This window comes from Hemitrygon akajei, chromosome 17 (assembly GCF_048418815.1).
Source record: "Hemitrygon akajei chromosome 17, sHemAka1.3, whole genome shotgun sequence".
Classification (NCBI taxonomy): domain Eukaryota; kingdom Metazoa; phylum Chordata; class Chondrichthyes; order Myliobatiformes; family Dasyatidae; genus Hemitrygon; species Hemitrygon akajei.
In genome coordinates, this window is record NC_133140.1 from 30,559,245 (window position 1) to 30,585,652 (window position 26,408).

Here is a 26,408-nt window from a genome sequence, read left to right on the forward strand (position 1 = left end):
TCATCTGTGAAAATGCAATTTCACATAGATAAGTTGACCCGAAGTAGGCACTGACTTTTAGTGCACATGTGGTGAGATGAGGAAACTTCTCCCTGCTGAAAAGCCCCCAAAAGTCACCGTCCCTTGATCTTGCTTTAAGCTGGATGTCATTTTGCAAATCAATTATTTCCATTTCAGTATCACTTGGCATACCCAAATACTTGCTGGAATTTGGCTGCTATCTGTTCTATACCGATCAGCAGAAATGGGTTTGCAGCAATATTTTTCATGAAGTTTAACTCTCCAAAAGTTGTAGTAATTGCCACCAGTTTATGAATGGAGATGTCATATTCACGGACATATTTTTAAACATTGTAAATATCTTCACCTCTCATTCTCTCCTTTAATGGCAAAAGAATGAGGAAGTCCTCCTTTGTGTCATTTGTGGGCAGCAGAGTGAGCCGGGAGCAGAGTGAAGGCTTAAGGGCTTGGGCTCAACGGGCTTAGGCGGAAGCGGGCAAGGCGAGGTAGGTTTAGGTTTCAGTTTTTCCTGTTATTTGAGGAAAGGGGAAGTATGAGTGTGAGGGCAGCTTGTTGTTCTCAGTGTCGGATGTAGGAGGTCCTGGAGTCTCCTAGCTTGCCGGAAGTCCACATCTACGCCAGGTGTGCTGAGCTGCAGCTCCTAAGGGACCGTGTTAAGGAACTGGAGCTGCAGCTCAATGACCTTCATCTAGTCAGGGAGAGTGAGGAGTTGATAGAGACAGGCAGGTGGTCACACCGGGACCATGGGAGGCAGACAGGTGGGTCACGGTTAGGAGGGGGAAGGGGAAGTGTCAGGTACTAGCGAGTACCTCAGTGGCTGTACCCCATGACAATAAGTACTCCTGTTTGAGTACTGTTGGCGGGGACAGCGTACCTGGGGGAAAGATCCGAAGGGTAGGGAAAGGAAGAGGAAGGCAGTAGTAATAGGGGACTCGATAGTTAGGGGGTCAGATAGGCGATTCTGTGGACAAGATCAGGAGACCCAGATGGTAGTTTGCCTCCCTGGTGCCAGGGTTCGGGATGTTTCTGAGCATGTCCAAGATATCATGAAGTGGGAGGGTGAGGAGCCAGAGGTCGTGGTACATATAGGTACCAATGACATAGGTAGGAAAAGGGAAGAGGTCCTGAAAGGAGAATATAGGGAGTTAGGAAGGCAGTTGAGAAAAAGGACCACAAAGGTAGTAATCTCGGGATTATTGCCTGTGCCACGCGACAGAGAGAGTAGGAATGGAATGAGGTGGAGGATAAACGCGTGGCTGAGGGATTGAAGCAGGGGGTAGGGATTCAAGTTTCTACATAATTGGGACCTCTTTTGGGGCAGGTGTGACCTGTACAAAAAGGACAGGTTACACTTGAATCCTAGGGGGACCAATATCCTGGCGGGGTGTGTATGAGGGAGGATAGGCAGGTGATAGAGAAGGGGAGCGCTCAGACCAAAGATGTAGGGGAGAAGGAAGAAAAAGATAAAAAGTTGATCGCATCGTTAGGGATAAACAGAGAGGAAGAGGTGGAAAGTTTCTTAAATGCATCTATTTTAATGCTAGGAGCATTGTAAGAAAGGTGGATGAGCTTAGAGTACGGATTGATACCTGGAAATATGATGATGTAGCTATTAGTGAAACGTGGTTGCAGGAGGGGTGTGATTGGCAACTAAATATTCCTGGATTTCGTTGCTTCCGGTGTGATAGAATCAGAGGGGCAAGAGGAGGAGGTGTTGCATTGCTTGTCCAAGAAAATATTACAGCGGTGCTTTGGCAGGATAGATTAGAGGGCTCGTCTAGGGAGACTATTTGGGTGGAATTGAGGAATGGGAAAGGTGTAGTAACACTTATAGGGGTGTATTATAGACCACCTAATGGGGAGCGAGAATTGGAGGAGCAAATTTGTAAGGAGATAGCAGATATTTGTAGTAAGCACAAGGTTGTGATTGTGAGAGATTTTAATTTTCCACACATAGACTGGGAAGCCCATTCTGTAAAAGGGCTGGATGGTTTGGAGTTTGTAAAATGTGTGCAGGATAGTTTTTTGCAGCAATACATAGAGGTACCGACTAGAGAAGAGGCAGTGTTGGATCTCCTGTTAGGGAATGAGATAGGTCAGGTGACGGACGTATGTGTTGGGGAGCACTTTGGGTCCAGTGATCACAATACCATTAGTTTCAATATAATTATGGAGAAGGATAGGACTGGACCCAGGGTTGAGATTTTTGATTGGAGAAAGGCTCACTTTGAGGAGATACAAAAGGACTTAGAAGGATTGGATTGGGACAATTTGTTTTATGGGAAGGATGTAATAGAGAAATGGAGGTCATTTAAAGGTGAAATTTTGAGGGTACAGAATCTTTATGTTCCTGTTAGGTTGAAAGGAAAGGCAGCATGGAGTAAATGAGGTGCTCGAGGAATATAAAGAATGCAAAAAGAATCTTAAGAAAGAAATTAGAAAAGCTAAAAGAAGATACGAGGTTGCTTTGGCATGTAGGGTGAAAATAAATCCGAAGGGTTTCTACAGATATATTAATAGCAAAAGGATAGTGATTCCTTTGAGAATCCTTAAAATTGGTCCCTTAGAGAATCAGAGTGGACAGCTATGTGTGGAGCCGAAAGAGATGGGGGAGATTTTGAACAATTTCTTTTCTTCGGTATTCACTAAGGAGAAGGATATTGAATCGTGTAAGGTAAGGGAAACAAGTAGGGAAGTTATGGAAACTATGACAATTAAAGAGGAGGAAGTACTGGCACTTTTAAGGAATATAAAAGTGGATAAATCTCCGGTTCCTGACAGGATATTCTCTAGGACCTTGAGGGAAGTTGCTGTAGAAATAGCAGGGGCCCTGACAGAAATATTTCAAAAGTCATTAGAAACGGGGATGGCGCCGGAGGATTGGTGTATTGCTCATGTGGTTCCATTGTTTAAAAAGGGTTCTAAGAGTAAACCTAGCAATTATAGGCCTGTCAGTTTGACGTCAGTGGTGGGTAAATTAATGGAAAGTATTCGTAGAGATGGTATATATAATTATCTGGATAGACAGGATCTGATTAGGAATAGTCAGCATGGATTTGTGCGTGGAAGGTAATGTTTGACAAATCTTATTGAATTTTTTGAAGAGGTTACGAGGAAAGTTGACGAGGGTAAAGCAGTGGATGTTGTCTATATGGACTTCAGTAAGGCCTTTGACAAGGTTCCGCACGGAAGGTTAGTTAGGAAGGTTCAATCGTTAGGTATTAATATTGAAGTAGTAAAATGGATTCAATAGTGGCTAGATGGGAGATGCCAGAGAGTAGTGGTGGATAACTGTTTGTCAGGTTGGAGGCCGGTGACTAGTGGTGTGCCTCAGGGATCTGTATTGGGTCCGATGTTGTTTGTCATATACATTAATGATCTGGATTATGGGGTGGTAAATTGGATTAGTAAGTATGCAGATGATACTAAGGTAGGTGGCATTGTGGATAATGAAGTAGGTTTTCAAAGCTTGCAGAGAGATTTAGGCCAGTTAGAAGAGTGGGCTGAACGATGGCAGATGGAGTTTAATGCTGATAAGTGTGAGGTGCTACATTTTGGTAGGAATAATCCAAATAGGACATACATGGTAAATGGTAGGGCATTGAAGAATGCAGTAGAACAGAGTGATCTAGGAATAATGGTGCATAGTTCCCTGAAGGTGAAATCTCTTGTGGATAGGGTGGTGAAGAAAGCTTTTGGTATGCTGGCCTTTATAAATCAGAGCATTGAGTATAGGAGTTGGGATGTAATGTTAAAATGGTACAAGGCATTGGTAAGGCCAAATTTGGAGTATTGTGTACAGTTCTGGTCACCGAATTATAGGAAAGATATCAACAAAATAGAGAGAGTACAGAGAAGATTTACCAGAATGTTACCTGGGTTTCAGCACCTAAGTTACAGGGAAAAGCTGAGCAAGTTAGGTCGTTATTCTTTGGAGCGTAGAAGGTTGAGGGGGGACTTGATAGAGGTATTTAAAATAATGAGGGGGATAGAGCTAGTTGACATGGATAGGCTTTTTCCATAGAGAGTAGGGGAGATTCAAACAAGAGGACATGATTTGAGAGTTAGGGGGCAAAAGTTTAAGGGTAACACAAGGGGGGGGGGGATTTCTTTACTCAGAGAGTGGCAGCTGTGTGGAATGAGCTTCCAGTAGAAGTGGTAGAGGCAGGTTTGGTATTGTCATTTAAAATAAAATTAGATAGGTATATGGACAGAAAAGGAATGGAGGGTTATGGGCTGAGTGCGGGCCAGTGGGACTAGGTGAGTGTAAGCGTCGGCACGGACTAGAACGGCCAAGATGGCCTGTTTCCATGCTGTAATTGTTATATGGTTTATATATGGTTTGTAGTAAAATCCTGGAAAGCTATTCTGACAAATACAGCAAGCTGAGCTTTTTGCATTACATCCAGGGATTCATCGAACTATAGTGAAAAATATTCACAGAGTGACAAGTCCTTTAACACTTGTAGATCCACGTCCTCTGACAGTGACTCTGCCCTCCTTGTCACTGTTACAGGGCCAAGCAGTATATTGTGTATTGTGGTTGTGATGTTGTTTTTGTTTTTAAAGTCATTAAAAACAGTCTCTGCGGTAAAGGCCATTGCTCCCTTGAATAAATTGCCATCTGTAAAAGGTTTAATTGCCAACGGAACATCAACCGTCTCCACTTCACTACACCGTGTTCCAATTCCAACCTTACTCCTTCCGAACGCTCTGCTCTCTGCTCCCTCCGCACCAATCCCAACCTCACTATAAAACCTGCTGATAAGGGGGGCACTGTTGTAGTCTGGCGTACTGACCTCTACCTGGCCGAGGCACAGCGACAACTCTCCAACTCTCTGATACCTCCTCCTATTTATCCCTTGATCATGACCCCACTAAGCACCAGGCCACTGTCTCCTATACCATCACCAACCTTATCGGCTCTGGGGATCTCCCATCCACTGCCACCAACCTCATAGTTCCCACACCGTGCACTTCCCGTTTCTACCTCCTACCCAAGATCCACAAACCTGCCTGTCCAGGTAGACCAATTGTCTCAGCTTGCTCCTGCCCAACTGAACTCATTTCTGCATAACTTGGCACTGTTTTATCCCCCCTTGTTCAATCCCTTCCCACCTATGTTTGTGACGCTTCTCACGCTTTGAATTTTTTCAATGATTTTAAGTTCCCTGGCCCCCACCGCCTTATTTTCACCATGGACGTCCAGTCCCTATATACCTCCGTCCCCCACCAGGAAGGTCTCAAAGCTCTCAGCTTCTTTTTGGATTCCAGACCTAACCAATTCCCTTCTACCACCACTCTCCTCCGTCTAGCAGAACTAGTTCTTACTCTCAATAATTTCTCATTTGGCTCCTCCCACTTCCTCCAAACAAAAGGTGTAGCCATGGGCACCCGCATGGTTCCCAGCTATGCCTGCCTTTTTGTTGGCTTTGTGAGACAGTCCATGTTCCAAGTCTATACGGGTATCCGTCCCCCTCTTTTCCTTTGCTACAACGACGACTGCATTGGCGCTGCCTCCTGCACGCATGCTGAGCTCGTTGACTTCATTAACTTGGCCTCCAACTTCCACCCTGCCCTCAAATTTACCTGGTTCATTTCCAACACCTCCCTCCCCTTTCTTGATCTTTCCGCCTCCATCTCTGGAAACGGCTTATCTACTGATATCTACTATAAGCCTACAGACTCTCACAGCTACCTGGACTATTCCTCTTCCCATCCTGTCTCTTGCAAAAAAGCTATCCCCTTCTCACAATTCCTGCATCTCTGCCGCATCTGCTCTCAGGATGAGGTTTTTCATTCCAGGACGAAGATATCTTCCTTTTTTAAACAAAGGGGCTTCCCTTCTTCCACCATCAACTCTGCTCTCAAACACATCTCTCCCATTTCCCACACATCTGCCCTCACCCCATCCGCCCGCCACCCCACTCGGGATAGGGTTCCCCTTGTCCTCACCTACCACACCACCAGTCTCCGGGTCCAACGTATAATTCTCCGTAACTTCCGCCACCTCCAACGGGATCCCACCACCAAGCACATCTTTCCCTCCCCCCCTCTTTCTGCTTTTTGCAGGGATCGCTCCCTATGCGACTCACTTGACCATTCATTGCCCCCCCCATCCCTTCCCACTGATCTCCCTCCTGGCACTTATCCTTGTAAGCGGAACAAGTGCTACACCCGCCCTTACACTTCCTTCCTCACCACCATTCAGGGCCCCAGACAGTCCTTCCAGGTTAGGCGACACTTCACCTGTGAGTCAGCTGGTGTGGTATACTGCGTCCGGTGCTCCCGGTGTGGCCTTTTATATATTGGTGAGACCTGACGCAGACTGGGAGACCGTTTCGCTGAACACCTACGCTCTGTCTGCCAGAGAAAGCAGGATCTCCCAGTGGCCACATATTTTAATTCCACATCCCATTCTGATATGTCTATCCATGGCCTCCTTTACTGTCAAGATGAAGCTACACTCAAGTTGGAGGAACAACACCTTATATACCGGCTGGGTAGCCTCCAACCTGATGGCATGAACTTTGACTGCTCTAACTTCCGTTAATGCCCCTCCTCCCCTTCTTACCCCATCCTTGATATATTTAGTTTTTTTTTACCCCCTCCTCTTTTACTCCCTCTCTCTGCCCATCACTGCCCGTTCTCCATCTCCCTCTGGTGCTCCCCTCTCCTTTTCTTTCTCCCTAGGCCTCCTGTCCCATGATCCTTTCTCTTCTCCAGCTCTGTATCCCTTTTGCCAATCACCTTTCCAGCTCTCAGCTTCACCCCACCCCCTCCGGTCTTCTCCTATCATTTTGCATTTCCCCTTCCCCTCCTACTTTTAAATCTCTTACTATCTTTCTTTTCAGTTAGTCCTGACGAAGGGTCTCGGCCCAAAATGTCGACAGTGCTTCTTCCTATAGATCCTGCCTGGCCTGCAACGTTCCACCAGCATTTTGTGTGTGTTGCATCTGTAAAAGGTTTCCTGTGTTTAGCCAAAAGGTGACTTAAACGAAATGATGCTTCAATAGCAGCCTTATTTTGAGCAGCATGTTTTGTGAAAAACAATTGCTGGGCCTTCAACCCCAATTTCAGCTCCTCAATTTTCCAGGCACTGATTGCGCTCTTTGGGGGTTAGGTGTCTTTAAATTTCTGGTGGTTGGTGTTGTGGTGCCGCTCCAGATTCCCTCTTTTAGTCAGTGCTTGTGTTTGGTGGCACAACATACATACACACTTGTCTTTCACCAAGGTAAATAGAAATTCCTCTTCCCATTCTGGATGGAATATGTACGTTTTCACCTTCTTTCGTGGAGCCTTGACTGCTATATATTAAATATAGATATTTAATTTTTCCCTTTCCCCTTTTAGGCAACATCACTAGACTTTGGCACCACTCATGCAGCCAAAAATGACTGAAAAAAATTATTGTCAAATTTCTTTTGCTCATCTTTCAACAGTCAGGAATTATTTTATTTGGATCTGCTGATTTATCTTCCAATTATGCTAAATCCTTTACAGATCTCTTACTATGCTAATCACATCCAGTGTTTCACATTCTTCTTTCTTAAAAACAATATTGATTTGCAAAGGCAATTGTGTAAGGTTCATTAAGAACATTACACTTAATTTTATACAGTATATCATAAAATACAGAGAAATGTGATTTAGTTCATTGGTTCTATGCTAGTTCTCAGGGCACTCCCATCAGTCTCATTTGCCCCGTTATTTTCTTGTGTTCGATTCTTGTTCACATACCTGGTAAGGTTGGTCAAGGCTTTCTGAGGTTGGTCAATTCCTGCCTGAGGAGTAACCTGGATCCACTCCACTTTGCCTACCATCACAACAGGACAATAACAGATCCCATTTTATTGGCTCTTCACTCCGTTCTAAAACACTTGGACAATGAAAATTCATGCTTCAAGTTGCTCTTCATTGACTACACTAAGCATTTAACATTAAAATCCCCTCAAAACTTACCACTAAGCTTCAAGACCTGGGCCTCAGTACCTCCTTGTGCAACTGGATCTTCGATTTCTTCACAGGCAGACCCCATTTGGTCCAGATTGGCAACGGCATATCCTCCACACTCACCATCAGACGGTGTACGATGCCACTTTGTACTTATGATTGTGTGGCTAAGTACATCTCCAATGCCATACTTAAGTCTGTTGATGGTGCCATTCTTGTTGGCTGAATCAACACTTAAGAGGGAGATTGAAAATCTGGTTGAGTGGTGCCTCAATAACAGGCTTTCATTCAACATCAGAAAAAAAAAACAATTGAATATCGACTATAAGAGGAAGAAGCCAGAGGTCCATGAGGCAGTCCTCATGAGGAGAACAGAGGTGGAGAGGGTCAGTAGCTTTAAATTCTTTGACGTTAACATATCAGAGAATGTGTACTGGAACCAGCATTTAAGTAACTTTACACAGAAGACAAGGCAGCACTTCTATTTCCTTAAAAGTTTATGTAGATTTGGCATGTCACCAAAACCTTTGACAAACTTCTGCAGATGTACAGTGCAGAGTATCCTAACTAGTTACATCATGCCCTGGTATGGAAACTCCAATATCCAGTAATGAAAAATGGTCGATACAATCCAATGCATCACAAGCAAAGCCCTCCCCACCATGAGTATATTTATATGATGCATTGCTATAAGAAAGCAGCATCCATTATCAAAGACTCCCACTGTCTGTACCATGGCCTTTTTCACTACTATCATTGAGCAGGAGATACAGAAGTCTTAGGTCTCAAGACGCCAGGTTCAGGAACAGTTACTATCCCACAACTATCAGGCTTCTGAATTTCATTGACCACTAGATAGATAGATAGATACTTTATTCATCCCCATGGGGAAATTCAACATTTTTTCCAATGTCCCATACACTTATTGTAGCAAAACTAATTACATACAATACTTAACTCAGTATAAATATGATATGCATCTAAAATCATCCTCTCAAAAAGCATTAATAAATAGCTTTTAAAAAGTTCTTAAATAGTTTACTAAAATACATTGAATGTTAACTTAAGCTCAGTCCTAACCCCGGCACTTTAACATATCTTACCCCTGGCGGTTGAATTGTAAAGCCGAATGGCATTGGGGAGTAATGATCTCTTCATCCTGTCTGAGGAGCATTGCATCAATAGCAACCTGCTGCTGAAGCTGCTTCTCTGTCTCTGGATGGTGCTATGCAGAGGATGTTCAGGGTTTTCCATGATTGACCGTAGCCTACTCAGCGCCCTTCACTCTGCTACCGATGTCATACTCTCCAGTTCTGTGCCCACGACAGAGCTCGCCTTCCTTACCAGCTTATTAAGACGTGAGGCGTCCCTCTTCTTAATGCTGCCTCCCCAACACGCCACCACAAAAGAGGGCGCTCTCCACAACTGACCTATAGAACATTTTCAGCATCTCACTACTAACATTGAATGACGCCAACCTTCTAAGGAAGTACAGTCGACTCTGTGCCCAGGCATCTGTGTTGGCAGTCCAGTCTAGCTTCTCGTCTAACTGCACTCCCAGATACTTGTAGGTCTTAACCTGCTCCACACATTCTCCATTAATGATCACTGGCTCCATATGAGGCCTAGATCTCCTAAAGTCCACCACCATCTCCTTGGTCTTGGTGATATTGAGACGCAGGTAATTTGAGTTGCACCATATCACAAAGTCCTGTATCAGTTTCCTATACTCTTCCTCCTGTCCATTCCTGACACACCCCACTATGGCCGTGTCATCAGCGAACTTCTGCACATGGCAGGACTCCGAGTTATATTGGAAGTCTGATGTGTACAGGGTGAACAGGACCGGAGAGAGCACGGTCCCCTGCGGCGCTCCTGTGCTGCTGACCACCGTGTCAGACCTACAGTCTCCCAACCGCACATACTGAGGTCTATCTGTCAAGTAGTCCACTATCCAAGCCACCATGTGATAGTCTACTCCCATCTCCGTTAGTTTGTGCCTTAAGATCCTGGGCTGGGTGGTGTTAAAGGCACTAGAGAAGTCCAGGAATGTAATCCTCACAGAACCACTGACCCCATCCAGGTGAGAGAGGGATTTGTGCAGCAAATACGTGATAGCATCCTCCACTCCCACCTTCTCCTGATACGCAAACTGAAGAGGATCCCGGCGTGCCTGGTTTGTGGCCTCAGATTCTGTATTATCAGCCGCTCCATGGTCTTCATCACGTGCGACGTCAAGGCAACAGGTCTGAAGTCATTCAACTCCTTTGGTAGTGGTTTCTTCGGTACCAGGACAATACAGGATGTTTTCCACTGTCTGGGTACTCTTCTCTGCTCCAGGCTCATGTTGAAGATGCGCTGTAGGGGTTCTCCCAGCTCAGTCGCACAGGCCCTCAGTAATCGTGGGGATACTCCATCGGGTCCAGCCGCCTTGCTGGTACAGATCTTCCTCAGTTGACCTTTCACCTGTGCAGCCGTAATCCCGGGTGTGGGCAAGGTCTCCTGTGAGTGGCTATTTTCCTGCAAGGGAAGTGAGAGGGAGGATGAGTAGAAAGACAAGCCTGGTGTGGAGTTCTGCGGTGAGGATGAGATTGTGCTATCGAACCTATTGAAGAAGTTATTCAGCTGGTTCGCTTTCTCCACATCTCCACTTATGTTTGCCCTATGACTGGAATCACTTCCAAGGGGTGTTCACAACTTGTGTTCTCAGTGTTACTTTTATTTGCACAGTTTGCTTTCTTTTGCTCATTTGTTGTTTATCAGTTATTGTATAGTTTTTAGTAAGATTCTGTTGTACTTTTTTCCTCTAAATGCTTGCAAGAAAATGAATCTCATGTTAGTATATGGTAACATATATGTACAGTACTTTGCTATAAATGTACTTTGAACCAATCAAGCCCCCCCCCCCCCCCCCGTGACTTTCCGGCCATCCACATACACAGGAAGTGCTGTATAGTAGCCAATTAACCTACCAGCGTGGCTTTGGCATATAGAAAGAAACTGGAGCAACCAGGGAAACCACACAGTTGCATGACAAATTTGCATATTCTGCACAGATTCCACTGGGCCATAGAGGAAAGGCAGTAACTATTCTATCACTATTGCACTTTATTTTGTTCCTACTATTTTTATTGGAATTTCTTGTTGGTGTTTAAGTACTTAACAAAGCATCTTTACATGTTGTGTGATTTTATCTATCATATTTTTTCATATTTCCTCTGTTTTCTTAAGATTCCACTAACTTCCTTCTTGGAACTTTTTGTACTTTGCCTGGCCATTTGCAGCATTAAGGATCCAAAGACTGACAAAAGCTTTCCTTTTTATCCCTTATTTATTATGAACATGTGAAAATAGGAGCAGGAAGGGGCCATTAGGCCCTTGAAATCTGCCTACCATTCAATATGATCATTGCCGATCTATGTTGGCCTCAACTCCTTTTGCCAATTGCACATAGCCCTCAATTTCTTGATCTTTCAAGTATCACTATCTTAAATATTTCTAATGTTCTGGTCTCCATTATCATCAGGAGCAGATAATTCCAAAGGTTTTCTGCACTCTGAGAGATCACCTATTATTCTTCTAAACTCCAGAGGATACACATAAACTGAATTAGCCTGGTACAACTTCTTTCGTGAGCCTCCCAACCTACTTTACCTTTTTTTTGGTAAGGGAAACAAAATGTGCTCAGTGCTCCAGGTGTGGCCTCACCAACATCCTGCATAATTGTAACTAAATAGCTACATTTTTAAGCTCCAACCCCTTCACATTAAAGGTTCTTTGCCTTCATAAATGTTTGCTGGACCTGCTTTATCAACTTTTTTGTGATGATGCTCTAGAACATCTAGATCCTTCTGAAGTCCATTCATTTGCAGTCTCTCACCATTTAGATAATCTGTCTTTTGATTCTTGTTACTAAAGTGCATGATCTCATACTTTCCCATATTAATGTAAGAAATAGGAGGCAGAATAGACCACCTGGTCCTTCAAGATTGCTCTGCCATTCATAATGGCAGGGCTGATCTTGCTATGGAATTGACTCCACCTACTTGCCTTTCCCCTAATTCTTAATTCCCTTACTATGTAAAAATCTATCTAACTGTATCTTAAAATATTTAAACAGGTAGCCTTTACTGCTTTCCTGGGGAGAGAATTTCACAAATTAACTCTGGGAAAAGTAGCTCCTCCCCTTTTCCTTCTTAAATCTACTCCCTAAATCTTGAGACTATGTCCAGTACTTATAACCATCTCTACTTACCTGCCTCTAACCTATCCTGTACATAATTTTAGTTTTTATTTTTATAAAATCCGCTCTCATTGTTCGGAATTGTTCCTCATACGATAAACACCTCATCTCTGGAATTATCCTGTAGAACCTCCTCTGTAGAACCTTCAAAGTCAGTATATATTTCCTCAGGTAAGACTAGCACTGCAGGCACTACTCCAGGCCTGCCTCATCAGTACCTTCTGCAATTATAACATAACCAACCTGATGTTAAGTTGAATCTCTCCATTTGCCAAGTTTTTGCTCAGCCTATGGATTTACTTACCGGTATGTTTTTGGAGAATCACTATGTTCTTGATACATTTGACATTCCAATCCTTTTCCTTTGGAGAAACAGTTGCAATCTCAACCCTGTGCATGCCCCCCCTCCCGGAAATAATGCACTTTATAGTCACCATAGTCATCACTACCTCCTCCCATAGATGCTGTCTGGCCTGCTGAGTTCTGCCAGCATTTTGTGTTTTTATTTATTTCCAGCATCTGCAGATTCACTTGTGTCACCTTATAGTAACTGTTTTCTGTCCTATCCTATCACATATTAGACAAGTAAAATTAACATTCACTTAATTTAGAATGTTTATTCCCATTTTATTTTTTATTTTTCCATCATTATTCTCTACCGAACTGAATTGTCATCACCAACACAGAATCCCTCTCTAATTGATAACCTTTCATCTGCCCAACTTGACAAGCTACATCCAGAAATTTATTATTGGGCTTACTTTATACTGGATAATAAAAATACCCTTGAAAGCAATGATTCTGCACTCTGTCTACATTTTAAACTGAGTATGTCCTAGTTACTATTAAATGATTAGAGTGATAGAGTAATATGTGGAAATAAGCCCTTCTGTACCATTTGCCCTTATCTATCATGATACACATCAAGCTGGACCCACTTGCCCAGGTTTGGCCCATATCCTTCTAAAATCCTCCTATACACGTACTTATTCAAATGTATTTTGAATGTATATAAATGCACATGACATCCCAATTCCAACACTCAGTGTCCTGAATGATGAAGGTAAGTGTGCCAAAATCCTTCTTAACCACCCCTGTCTACCTGTGGTGCCATTTTTAATGCACAATGTACTCCTTGATCCTATTTCACAACACTGCCATGCCCTGACAATTTACTTTGTACGTCCTACCCTGGTTGGACATCCTAAAAATGCAGCTCCTCCCACTTAGCTGAATTGAAAACTATATGCTAATCTTCAGTCCATTTAGCGTTTGATAATCTTCTTCACTGTCTAAAATATTGCCAATGTTAGAAATCTGATAACACCTACAATATTCCCAAATACTGCTTTTCCACACATGTAAATCTTATTTAATTTGCTTTTCTATCTCCTTGGTACTGTTTTAGTTAAAATCTTATAATTTCATTTGCTGATCTAACTCAAAATTCCTTCACTCAGCTGTAATTATTTTGTTAACCAATGCTACTGCACTCCTTTTTTTTATCTCTTTCTCAACCAAAATCTCTTGTAACCAAGAACTTCTAGCTGTCACTCTTATAATTAAACCATGCGCCTTCAACAGAATTGATGCATTAAAAATTGTATCTTTAAATATTAATTCATTTGACATTTTCTTAGCACTGTTGTTTACTTCAGTTTTTGTGTTATTTTAGTACAAGCAACTACAACTGGGAGACAAAATGAATCTGGCTTCATACTTACTGAAGCCTATCCAGCGAATGAGCAAGTACGCCCTTCTGCTGAAGGACTTAATCAAGGAATGCACCGAGGCTCAGGAACAGGAGCTGAATAATCTCAGGGCAGCAGAAGAAATGATTAAATTTCAGCTTCAGCATGGCAATGATTTGTTGGCAATGGATGCTATTAGGGATTGTGATGTGAGTCTATCATCAAAGTACTTTGCAAGTGTTGTTAATAAATTTTACCTGTTGAAATTTAACTAAGCACTAAGTAAAGTTTCAGATTAAAAACTAATTCAGCTAGAAGTCAGAAAAATCCAGACTAAAAAGTGCTATTAAGTGATGAGATTTTGAGCATTTAAGGGATTAAGTGAAATGTTGGAGCTATTTTTAGAAGGATTTAACACAAAAGCAAAGACAGCATGATGTGTGTAGAAGTTGCTAGGTAGGTGGCATAATAGCTCACTTGGTAAGTAAAAATTTAGTGGATTCACTTTTATGGATTTGTTCTCCAAACTGATCTGATCATGAATAATAATGCACATTGGTGAGGCCGTGCATAATGGCTGCTATCATATACCAGGGTGAGAAGATAATTGGAGGTAGGGGCTTCAGAAAAAATTCTACTGATACAAATTTAAAACAGCATTCCTTGGCAGATGGTCAAGGCATGGCCCTGGCTTAGCTGATTGTTAAATTTATCAGTTAGCTAACAGTTTCTGAATGTTCCTGCTAGAATGAAGAAGAATATGGCACATGGCTGTAAAATTAGTACTGCGTAGAATTCAGTTTAGTACAGAAAACTTAACAATGTATATTGTACGACAAATTAACAAGCTAATTAAATTAAAATCAAATGTAAATTATGAAGTAAATTATTCTGTGGTGGAACAATGTGTGCAGACTTATTTTTGTTAGTGTGCATTTACATAGGTATGTTGGTAAATGCTTTCATAAGTTTGTGTAGAACTTTGTTTCTTTTTCCACAATGACTTTACATCAAATCTATTGAAACTCCTGACACTTGGCTGACAATAGAAAATTTATCTAAGGTAACTGAGGGTAAAAAGAACAGCAAATGAGAATATATTTACAAAATACATTCATTTAGTTGCTTAGATGTTTTTTGATTTTAAGAATGGCATGAATGTAAGGTGGCATGATAATAAAAGCAATCATTTTACATTATATCAAAACAGGTGAACTTGAAGGAGCAGGGACAGTTGGTTCGCCAAGACAAGTTCATTATCTGGTCTGGCCGCAAAAAGCACTTGCGGCATGTTTTTCTGTTTGAAGATCTTATTCTTTTCAGCAAAGCTAAAAGGATTGATAGTGGACTTGATGTCTATATCTACAAGCATTCTTTCAAAGTAAGAAAGTATTGCATAATCTCTTATAAATTATTTCTGATGAATCCTAAACTGTGGAATTTAACACATCAAACTATAAGGGATACAGGCTCAGTTAACACGTTTAAATGCCAGCTTAAAACCTATTATTTAATCATGCTTTTAATTAACATTTCATTTTTTAATTTTCATGTTTGCTCTTTATCCTATTATAAAGCACTTTGAACTACTTTGTACATTATATGAAAAGTGTTCTATAAATACAGACAGTCCCCGGGTTATGAACGAGTTCCATTCCTAAGTCCGTCTTTACAGACAGACAGACATACTTTATTGATCCCGAGGGAAATTGGGTTTCATTACAGTCGCACCAACCAAGTATAGTGTAGAAATATAGCAATATAAAACCATAAATAATTAAATAATAATAAGTAAATTAAGCCAAGTCCAGGACCAGCCTATTGGCTCAGGGTGTCTGACACGCCGAGGGAGGAGTTGTAAAGTTTGATGGCCACAGGCAGGAATGACTTCCTATGACACTCAGTGTTGAATCTCGGTGGAATGAGTCTCTGACTGAATGTACTCCTATGCCTAACCAATACATTATGGAGTGGATGGGAGACATTGTCCAAGATGGCATGCAACTTGGACAGCATCCTCTTTACAGACACCACTGTCGAAGAGAGTCCAGTTCCACCCCCACAACATCACTGGCCTTACGAATGAGGTTGTTGGTTTTGTTAGTGTCTGCTACCCTCAGCCTGCTGCCCCAGCACACAACAGCAAACATGATAGCACTGGCCACCACAGACTCACAGCATCGTCCGGCAGATGTTAAAGGACCTCAGTCGTATTTAAGTCTTTAAAGACTTAGGACTTTGTCGGATTTGTCCGTAAATTGGAATAGGTACATCCGGTATTATTTAGTGTCAGTCAAACGTTTGTCTTAGTATATAGTATATATTTTACCTTTCTATGCATATGAAACACTTAAGAAACATATGTATTTCAATAATTAAACAACTGTGTTGCTTAGTAGTAATTGCATTGGGGCAGGGCCTTTCACATGCTCCATTATTCTCACTTTATCCTTTAAAATTATTCTGATCGTTGACCGACTGTAGCCTAACGCTTTTGCAATGACCGATGGTGTTGCACCTCTTTCTGATCGTTTTATTATTTCCACTTTATTTTCAATCGTGATTGGTTTCCTTCAATGGAACAGAAACACTGCGGATTCAGCAGCAGCCGCAGGTGGTAGGTCCTGAGCTCCCCTGGGTCCTAAAGTCCACCTGCACTGAGACAGGTTAAATGGGACAAGTAGGGGCGGTGCTGACTGGAAAAGCGGGGTCAGGGTGAATCTTGTTAAGAAAAATTTAAGCCAAATACAAAGTTACACACTCATCACTGTTAACGGCAACGTGATCTTCCTTGAGCTGATGAATTTTTAATATAATAGGCTTTATGGCAGGCTGTTCATTAAGTACGAGTTGTTCGTAAGTTGGACGTTTGTAACTCGGGGACTGCCTGTAGGTTGTTGTTATGAATTTAGTTGCTGTGTTAATTATCACATCTTGATGGCTTCTCTAATGAAGATTGTTAACAGCCACTTAGCAGTAAAGTTGCTTCTTATTTTTAATAAGAATTGGGAATTCCTTAGTGTTTCTCTTGGAAAAGTTGTGAATGCAGGTTATAAATAACAGTAGCATATAATGCCAAATCCAATTAAATGATTAGAATTTGAACTATAGCATAATGGTATATCAAAAAGTGAAATTTGTCTCTGAGAAATGTTCCATTCAATACACCACATTTAACTTTTTAAATATAAATAGAGTTAGTAAATAGTTAATAAATATATTGTTTGTAGATGGCAGATATTGGCTTGACTGAAAGTAGCGGTGAAAGTGGAACGCGATTCGAAATCTGGTTTCGTCGTCGAAAAACCAGTGATACCTATATTCTTCAGGCAAATTCTCAAGAAGTTAAACAGGCCTGGACAAAAGATATTACAAGCATCTTATGGCAACAAGCTACCAGAAATAAAGGTAATGCATTTGGAAAGATTTGTTATTCCATGCTTCAGTGAGAGCTTTTCCAAAATGTTGATTATTTTATTGTTAGCTGGAGATATTAAGTTATATGGGGTACATTTAGCCAATTATCAGCTGTGATTTCATTGAATGGGAGAACCAGTTAGAGGAGCAACTCTGCATAGCATTTTTCACTTTTGTTGTTTGAGTAACAGCTAACACATCAGTTTACGTACTTACAGATACAAGGTGTTGCCATGGATGTAAAGCCAGGCAAGAAATTTAGGGACACTGAATAGGCTTTAGCTGGAGACAAAAGAAAAAAGACATGAAGAAAAGAATAGTATAAACAATTCTATAGTAATAGGAGCAGAGAATATGTGGAATTAATTCCCCAAGCCTTCACTTTTTTTAGCTTTTTAAAAAACTTTTAATCAGCTGTCTGACATTTCTTGGACTGTGATTCCAGCAAGGTATGTTGGTTTCTCATGCGAGGATTAAGGTTGTCACAGAAAATTCTGAAGAAAGTGAATAAAGAAGCGAGAACCAAAGGTTGTTATGGATGTGGTCCCAGGGGCAGATTTGAAAGGAAAGGCATTGAAGTAGGATTCAAAGGTGACAAATTCCATATTATCCCTTGTAACAGTGAGCATAAAAGAATGACAGAGGACAGAAAAAATATGGCCCAGAGAAAGTATAGGAGAGAGGTAGCATACATTGCAGGAGTATTTGGAAATTCACTTGTGGGAGGAAGTTTGAATTTATTGAGAAAGGAGACAGGCACAAAAGGTATCACTGAAAAGGAGAAAAACAAAAGAGAAAAATGTACAGAAAGTAAGATGGGTTGCTCCAGAACAAGAATAAACAATTTCTTAGACAAGACTGGATTGAAAATAAGTTGACTAAGGTTGAAAGTAGTTTTACAGAGTATTTATGTAAATTCAATAATTTACAATTGATCAACTGCAAATGAATTTTAACCATGTGGATTATGATGCAGTGTTGGTTGCCATCATGTCCAACAATAACAGGAGATCTGTACAGGAGAATTTTTAAAGCAAATCATTATTGCATTGAGGCAATTCCACTCTCAACCAAGGAAAGCAGGGTCCAGTGGTATAAATAGTTGTCACAAACTGGGGTTTTCCTCGGTTGCAGTAGATAACCATGATTTCTTCTGTGCCTTGTCATATGTCTCAGAACCACATTCCTCTCTGTTGGATCTCACTGTTGATCTCATCTGTTTAGTCTGCCAGAGGTGACTACATGTTAGGACAGACACATCCCTATCTCACTAAGGTATAAACCCACTAGCTACTCTCACCTGGTTTAGCCCCCCTCCCCAGTTGAAGCAGTGTACCAGGGTGTGACCTCTATGGCAGTAAGGAGAATATGGAGAATAAAAAGCTAGAAATATAAAGGATGCAAGTGGATTAGTTATAGAAAAACTGTTACCATTGTCAGAACAGTAAAGAACTAGGAATACAATGGCAACATAGCAAAAGTGACATGAAGAAAAACTATTTTGTGCATCAAGTGATTAGCATTTAGAATCCAGTCCCATGGCCAGATGTATGTGCAAGTTCTAATGAAGTGTTCGTAAGTGAGCCAGATAAGTATCTAAGTACTTTTCAGGGCAGTGAGGAGAGGTTTAACTAAATTATCCTTGCTTGGAGCTGATTGGTAATCAGTGGGTTGTAGCTTCCTTCTGAATCAGAATGAGGTTTGTTATTACTATCTTATATGATGTGAAGTCTTTTCTGGCAGTAGTACCATGATGTAACCAGTCAGAATGTTCTCCACTGTACATTGGTAGAAATTTGCAAGAGTCTTTGGTGACATACCAAATCTCTTCAAACTTGTAACAAACTGGAGCGACTGGTTTGCCTTTTTTTTGTTGTTGCATCAATGTGCTCAAACCATTCTTTGATTCTGTGAAGAATGTGAACGTATCATGGGATCTGGTATGTAATAGGACTTACATGCTGGACCCAATCCTCTGAATGATAACACCGAGATATTTAAATTTGCTGACCCTCTCCTCTGATCCCCTGATGAAGACTGGCTCATGAACCTCTGGTTTCCTCTTCTTTTAGTCAATAATCAGCTACTTGGTCTTGCTGACATTCAGTGTGAGGTTATTTTGTGGCACCACTCACCAGATTTTCAGTATCACTCCTATATACTGATTCGTCACCACCAATGGCCAACAATAGTGGTGTCATCAGCAAACTTAAATATGGCATTGGAGCTGTGCTTAGTCTCACAGTAATATGTATAAAGCAAGTTCAACAGGGGGCTAAGCACACAGCTTTGTGGTGCACCTGTGATGATGGTCATTGTAAACAAAGATAAAACTGAAAAACTTTTGGTTGGTCCAAAAAACAAAAAGGATAAGCTTCTTGATAAACTTGGTTCCCCTTGTAAAAACAGAAGTATCTAGCCTGGGTGTTATCCTTAATTCAGATATGAAGTTTAAATCCCACATTAATAGTGATTGTTGGAGCAGCCATTGTGTGAGTGGGTCAGCATTGGAGTAGCTTTGGCTCAACAGGCTTGGGGCCTGTCTAATGAGGGTGGGTGAGCACTCAGAAGTCTTGGTACTTACTGGCATCAATGACATAGGTAAACTTCTTTTTGTTTATTCTTCATTCCATGTAGATGGATGTAAAATGTTATTCTTTATTCCATGTAGATTTAATGGCTCCAGGGACTGTGTTTTGTTCTGTGTGAGATATGGAAATTCTGGGAGACCTCCAGCCTCACAAGTAACCACATCAGCAACTTGTTGAACTTTGGTTTGTATGGGAGCCTGAGGAATTGATAGATAGCAGCTATAGGGAGATGGTCACCCCTAGATTACAGGAGATGGGTAACTGGGTGACTGTCAAGAGAAGGAAAGGAGATGGGCAGCCAGTACAGAGTACCCCTGTGGCTATTCTCCTCAATAATAAGTATACCACTTTGGATACTGTTGAGCGGTACGACCTATCAGGCAGAGCCTCAGTGACCAAGTCTCTGGTGCTGTGGCTCAAAAGAGAAGAGAGGTGAAGAGCACTGCAGTAGTGATAGGGGACTCCATAGTTAGAGGAATAGAGACGAGATTCTGTGAATGCAATAGAGACACCCAGATGAAGTGTTGCCTCCTAGGTGCCATGGTCAATGATGTCTGGGATCGGGTCCACGGTATTCTTATGGGGGTAGGTGAGCAGCCAGAAGTATTGGCACCAATGACATGGTAGAAAAGATGAGGGGGCCCTGAAGAGAAACTTTAGGGAGCTAGGTAGAAAGCTGAATAGCAAGACCTCCAGGGTACCACACTCTTACTCTCACTGAAGTAGGATGATTTGGCAGAAGAATGTGTGGTGGAGGAACTGGTGCAGGGGACAAGATTTGATTTCAGGATCATTGGGATCTCTTCTGGGGAAGTTACAAGCTGTACAAAAGGGATGGGTTACACCTGATACTGAGGGAGAGCAATATCCTTGCAGGCAGGATTCTAGAGCTATTCAGGCGGGTTTAAACTAATTTGGCAGAGGGATAGGAACTGGAGTGATAGGGCTGAGGATGGGGTTTGTTAGTTTACAAACAGGCAGTGTGTACTGAGACTGCTAACAAAGAGAGGGTGATGATAAGGGAGTTGCAATGTAAAAGGGGGACAAAATCAAAAAGGGTGATGAATATAGGACGGAAGGTGTTGTATTTGAATGCACGCATATATAGAATAAGACAGATGAATTTGTAGCACAGTTACACATTGGCATGTATAACATTTTGGGCATCACTGAATCATGACAGAAAGAAGATTATAACTGGGATCTTAACATCCAAGGATACACATTGCTTCCAAAGGACAGGTAGGTAGGCAGAAGGAGTGGGGTGGCTCTAATGGTAAAAAATGAAATCAAATCATTAGAAAGAGGTGACATAAGATTGCTCTGGGTAGAGCTAAGAAACTGCAAGGGTAAAAAGACCCTTACAGGAGATATGTATGACCTCTGAACAGTAGCAAAGATGTGGTCTACAAGTTACAACGGGAGATAGAAAATGTTTGTCAAAGGGGCAATGTTTTAATAGTCATTGGGGTTTCAATATGCAGCTAGATTGGGAAAATCAGGTAGGTGTGGATCCCAAGAGGGGGAATTTGTAGAGTGCCTACGAATTAGCTTTTTAGAACATATCGTGGTAGAGCCTACTAGGACTCAGCTATTCTGGATTGGGTGTTGTGCAATGAGCTGGAATTTCATTACAGAGCTTAAATTAAAGGAACCCTTAGGGGTCGGTGATCATAATATGATAGAATTCACCTTGCAGTTTGAGAAGGAGAAGCTAAAATCAAATGTATCATATTACAGTAGAGTAAAGGGAATTACTGAGGCATGAGAAAAGAACTAGCCAAAATTGATTGGAAGGAAACATGAGTAGGGAATACAACAGAGCAGCAATGGCTGGAGTTTTTTTAGAGCAATTTGGAAGGTGTAGGATGGATACACTGCAACAAAGAAGAAGTATTTTCAAGCCAGGATGACGCACCTGTGGCTGACGAGAAATAAAAACCAAAGAGAGGGCATATAATGGAACAAAAATAGTGGGAAGTTAGATGATTGGGAAGCTTATAGATACCAACAGAAGACAGCTAAAAAGTCATAAAGAAGGGAAAAAATGGAGTATGAAGGTAAGGTAGCCAATGATATCAAAGGGGATACTAATGGTTCCACTTAATATCAGGGAATGTATTCAATATACAATCTGAAATTCTTACTCTTCGCAGATACCCATAAAACAGAAGAAAATCCCCAAAGAATGAATTTTGGAAAAGCATTGGAACCCCAAAGCTCACCTCGCCCCACTTGTTCCAGCGGGAAGCATTAGCCCTCTCACAGTAGCAAAGCCTCCAAAGAGACCATGATCTAGCTCCATCAAAAACTACGGTTCATAGCCAAGCACTTTGTAATACCACAGTGTCTTTGTTCTCTTTTTCTTCTCTTTCTTCTCTCTCTCTCCCCCTCTCTCTTTCCCTCTCCCTCCCTCTCTCCCTCCCCTCTTCCTCTCTGCCCCTCTTTCCCTCCCTCTCTCTCTCCCCCCCATTCTCTCCCTTCCTCTAACTCTTATCTCCTTCTCTTCCTGCCCCCCCCCCCCCAGTGAGAGGGAAGACCAACAGCTTGCTGTTTCAATGTTACTATCTGCAGTGGCGCTTATTCCAGCACACTCAACTCCAGAACCAGTAGACTCTCCACCACCACCCCACACCCCCATCAAGAAAAAGGGATCGCTCAAGTGTAGAGGCCTCTGACAACTGCACCCTTTGAAAAAATGGGGAGAAGGCAGGAGATTGGGGCTGAGAGTGAAACAGATAAGCCATCATGAAATGGCGGAGCAGACTCAGTGGTTCAGATGGCTTAATTCTGCTCCTGTATCTTATGGTCTTATTAAGAAAGTGACCAGAACAGCTTTTCTACACTTAAGAAATCCGTTTCTGTCACATAATGATGCTGAAAAACTAATTTACGCTTTTATACCGAATAGACCAGATTACTGGAAAGCATTTTTTACTGGTCTTTCAAACCAATCTATTGACAAACTTCAGCTCATTCAGCATCCCACTGCTGCACTTTTAACTAAAACCAAGATAAGGGAATATATCACTCCAATCCTAGCTTCTCTGCATTGGCTTCCTGTATCTTTTACAATTGGTTTTAAAGTTCTCTTGTTTTTAAAGGTTTTTATGGTCTAGGTCTGGAGTACATCACAGAATAATTTTTCTTTTATAATCCTGCTTGAGTTCTCAGGTCTTCTTTTACCAGTCTCCTAAATTTAAGCAATCTCTCTCAAAATGTATTGGCAGGTTAACTTCTTTAAACTACACTCCTAAACTGTGTAATTCAATACCTAAAACAATAAGGAATGCTGACTCACTTGACACTTAAACACCAGCTCAAAGCCAATTTATTTAACCTTGCTTTTAACTCACATATTTTGTCTTTTATTTTCATATTTATTTTTGTTTTCTATTTTATTTTCATGTTTGCTCTTTATCCCATTGTAAAGCACTTTGAACTATTTTGTCTGCATGAAAAGTGCTTTATAAATATCTTATTTGTATTATTATTATTATTATTATTATTATTACATGCAACACAAATATACAGATACAGCAAGTAGTTTGCAAACCAAGTTGGTACACTGGCCTTTGTTACAATAAAGGAATATTGTTAAGTTTATAGAGGGGGCCCATGTGCACATTGGATTCTATACCTAAAAAACATATATTTTCTGTAAGAGCCTGTGCAGCATTGATTCATGAGAATGATAGTGTCTAATGAAGACAGATTGAGTAAAGTTGACCCAGTATTTACTAGAATTAGATTGAGATGTTATTCCAATGAAAAATAAAAGATTTTGAGAAGGATTGATGGATTAACAGCTGTTTCTTCAGACTAGACAATCTATCACTAGGGAATTCAGTCATAGGAAAAGAAGTAGGGCAAAAATAATAAGATTCTGTGCTCTTTGAGTTGTGAACCTTCAAAAATCTCAACCCTGAGAGCTACAGAAGCTGAGTTGTTGAGTATATTTACAGCTGAGATCAGAGGATTTTTTTGAATATTCAGAGAATTAAGGGATTTGGAACAGAGTAGAAAGAGGATTTGAAATGCAGAATTGACGGTTCTTAATGAATGCTAGAGTAGGCATGGGGAGTGTATGGGATATGTTGGAACTTATCAAGGTAGAAGTCAGAGGTCAACAAAGACAAACATGGAACATAATTCAAAAACCCTGAAATGCCAGATTAGATATATAGATACTCTTCATTTGCAAATCAGCCGCCCACTATTGTATTGAGTAAGGTGCATGTAAAGATAGGGGGATTAATGCTTCCTTAGGTACGCACTGTAATTTCTCTTTTGCCTAAAACAAATGGTGCTTTGTATGTTTCAGTGGAAATACAGGGTATTTAGTAGGGTATACAAGAGTTTTGTGCATTAATGGATTTGTCAGTACCTAGCCTCTCTAGGTCAGAGAGGGAAGTGGAGATACGTGGATTTTCAGGGAAAGGAGAAGAGAATGGCTTTCCATTTATCAAATTGTAAATTTACGCTGGTGGAGGTATACAGGCAACTGGTCAGTGGAGCAACAGGTGTGTAATTAAGAGAAGACTTGGAAACTTTGCCCCAAAGCAAAGCCAACCCTTGACATTGGCGATGGGAAAGTAAGTGGTAAATAACTCATTGATACAATTATCATGAATGCAGTTCAGATTCAGGTGGTTACTTCTAATGCAATCTCCCTTTCTTTCCTACCTTTGACATGATCCCAACCAATTCACAAGATCGGGGAGGAGGTGGGGGGGGGGGGAGGAAATCTGAGATAACAAATCTCTCCCCCCGGCTTCCAACTGAATTCTTTGTATGCTTATTCCAATCATTTCCTTTTGGGCTTTTCTCATGCAGTGCCATCTTCTGTTGGATGAAGACTAAAGCCAATATCAGAGTTACTTATGCTTTAAAAGATTTTGCGAAAAAATGGCACACTAGATTTCTAACACAGAGTCTCTGAGTAACTTTTAAATGAAGCAAATCTCCTAGAAGTTGAATTATTATAAAGTTGAATATTATGTTGGCTTTGAAATTCATCTCAGTCAAGAAAAAGGGAATTCATGACACGACTCAGGCTTACAATGTGTTCCTAGAATAATTTGTTTAATATTAGAAGGGATTCAAACTTCTGCATCTTAGTTTGGTGTTTTGTTCCCTATTCAATATTACATAATAAACATCTGTTTCAGAGGTTCGAATACAGGAAATGGTGTCAATGGGAATTGGTAACAAGCCATTCTTGGACATTAAACCAAGTGAAGCTGCGATCAGTGATCGAGCCATTGATCATATTATAAAAGGCAGAGGTAGGTTCTCTAAATATCTTTAGTGATGTAACTACACGATCTTGAAATATCACAGCCTGAAAATGATATTTGATTAAATTCATGTCAATCTGAATTATATGTTGTAGTAAATGAGAAATATGTTTTGTTGGTCTATTATGATGTTTTGTAATGGACTAAACTCCTAGACTTAGGACTCAGCACCTCCCTTGCAACTGGCTCTTTGACTTCCTGACCAATAATCAACTGTCATTAAGGATAGGTAGCAACTCCTCTGCCATAATTATCCTTAACATTGTTGTCCCTCGAGGCTGCATCCTCAGCTCCTTACTTTACTCCCTATACATTCTCTTCTTCGTGGCCTGATTTTGCCATAACTTCACCATAGTGGGCTAGATCTCAAGGCAGAATGAGATGGTGTACAATGAGGGTAGTTGACATGATGTCAAGACCATAACCTTTCCCCCAGTGTCAAAAAAAACAACAAGAGCTGGTTATTGACTTCATGATCATGGTAGAGTATACACCATTGGTGGTGAGGAGCAGATAGTTGATAGCTTCTGTTCATTGGTAAGTATTGCTGATAGCTTGTCCTGGTCCAACCACGTTGACGATATGGCCAAGAGAGCACACCAGTGCCTCTACTTCCTCAGGAAATATGGCATATCCCCATTGACCCACACCATTTTTTATAGATACATCCTAGAAAGAATCCTGTCTGAATGCATCACATTCAGTATTGCAAACCTTTAGAAATAGTGAAGAGTTGTGAACACAGCTCAGTCTAACATGAAAATCAGCCTTCCTCTCATCAATTCTGTCTACATTTCCTGTTCCTTTGGGAAAGCAGCCAGCATAATCCAAAATTTCTCTTCCCCACCCTTCCATTGGGCAGAAGGTAAAAATGCTTGAAAATGCACCACACTGGGCTTATGGACAGCTTCTACCCCACTGTTATAAGATAATTGAGATGAACTCGATCTGTCAATCTATCTCATCATGGCCTTTGCACCTAATTTATAATCTCCCTCCACTGCATTTTCTTAATTGTAACTCTTAACACCATATTTTGCATTCTGTTATTGCCTTTCTCTTTGTACTATCTCAATGTGTATGTAATTTGGAATGATCTATGGATGGCATACACAACAAAGCATTTCATTGTTTCTCAGTACATAGGACAATAAGAAACTGATTTCCAATTATTCAGACAAAGAAATAAATG

General features: G+C 41.1%; 1 protein-coding gene across 1 annotated transcript in view; it reads left to right on the plus strand.

Moving 5' to 3' along the window:
* The window catches only part of plekhg4 (pleckstrin homology domain containing, family G (with RhoGef domain) member 4), a 236,290-nt gene that overhangs the window by 182,606 nt on the left and 27,276 nt on the right, over positions 1-26,408 (plus strand). The window contains exons 18-21 of the mRNA XM_073069869.1: positions 13,893-14,117; positions 15,119-15,289; positions 17,139-17,316; positions 25,088-25,204. Coding sequence (XP_072925970.1) covers positions 13,893-14,117; positions 15,119-15,289; positions 17,139-17,316; positions 25,088-25,204 — 691 coding nt within the window. The remainder of the gene's footprint in view (positions 1-13,892; positions 14,118-15,118; positions 15,290-17,138; positions 17,317-25,087; positions 25,205-26,408) is intronic.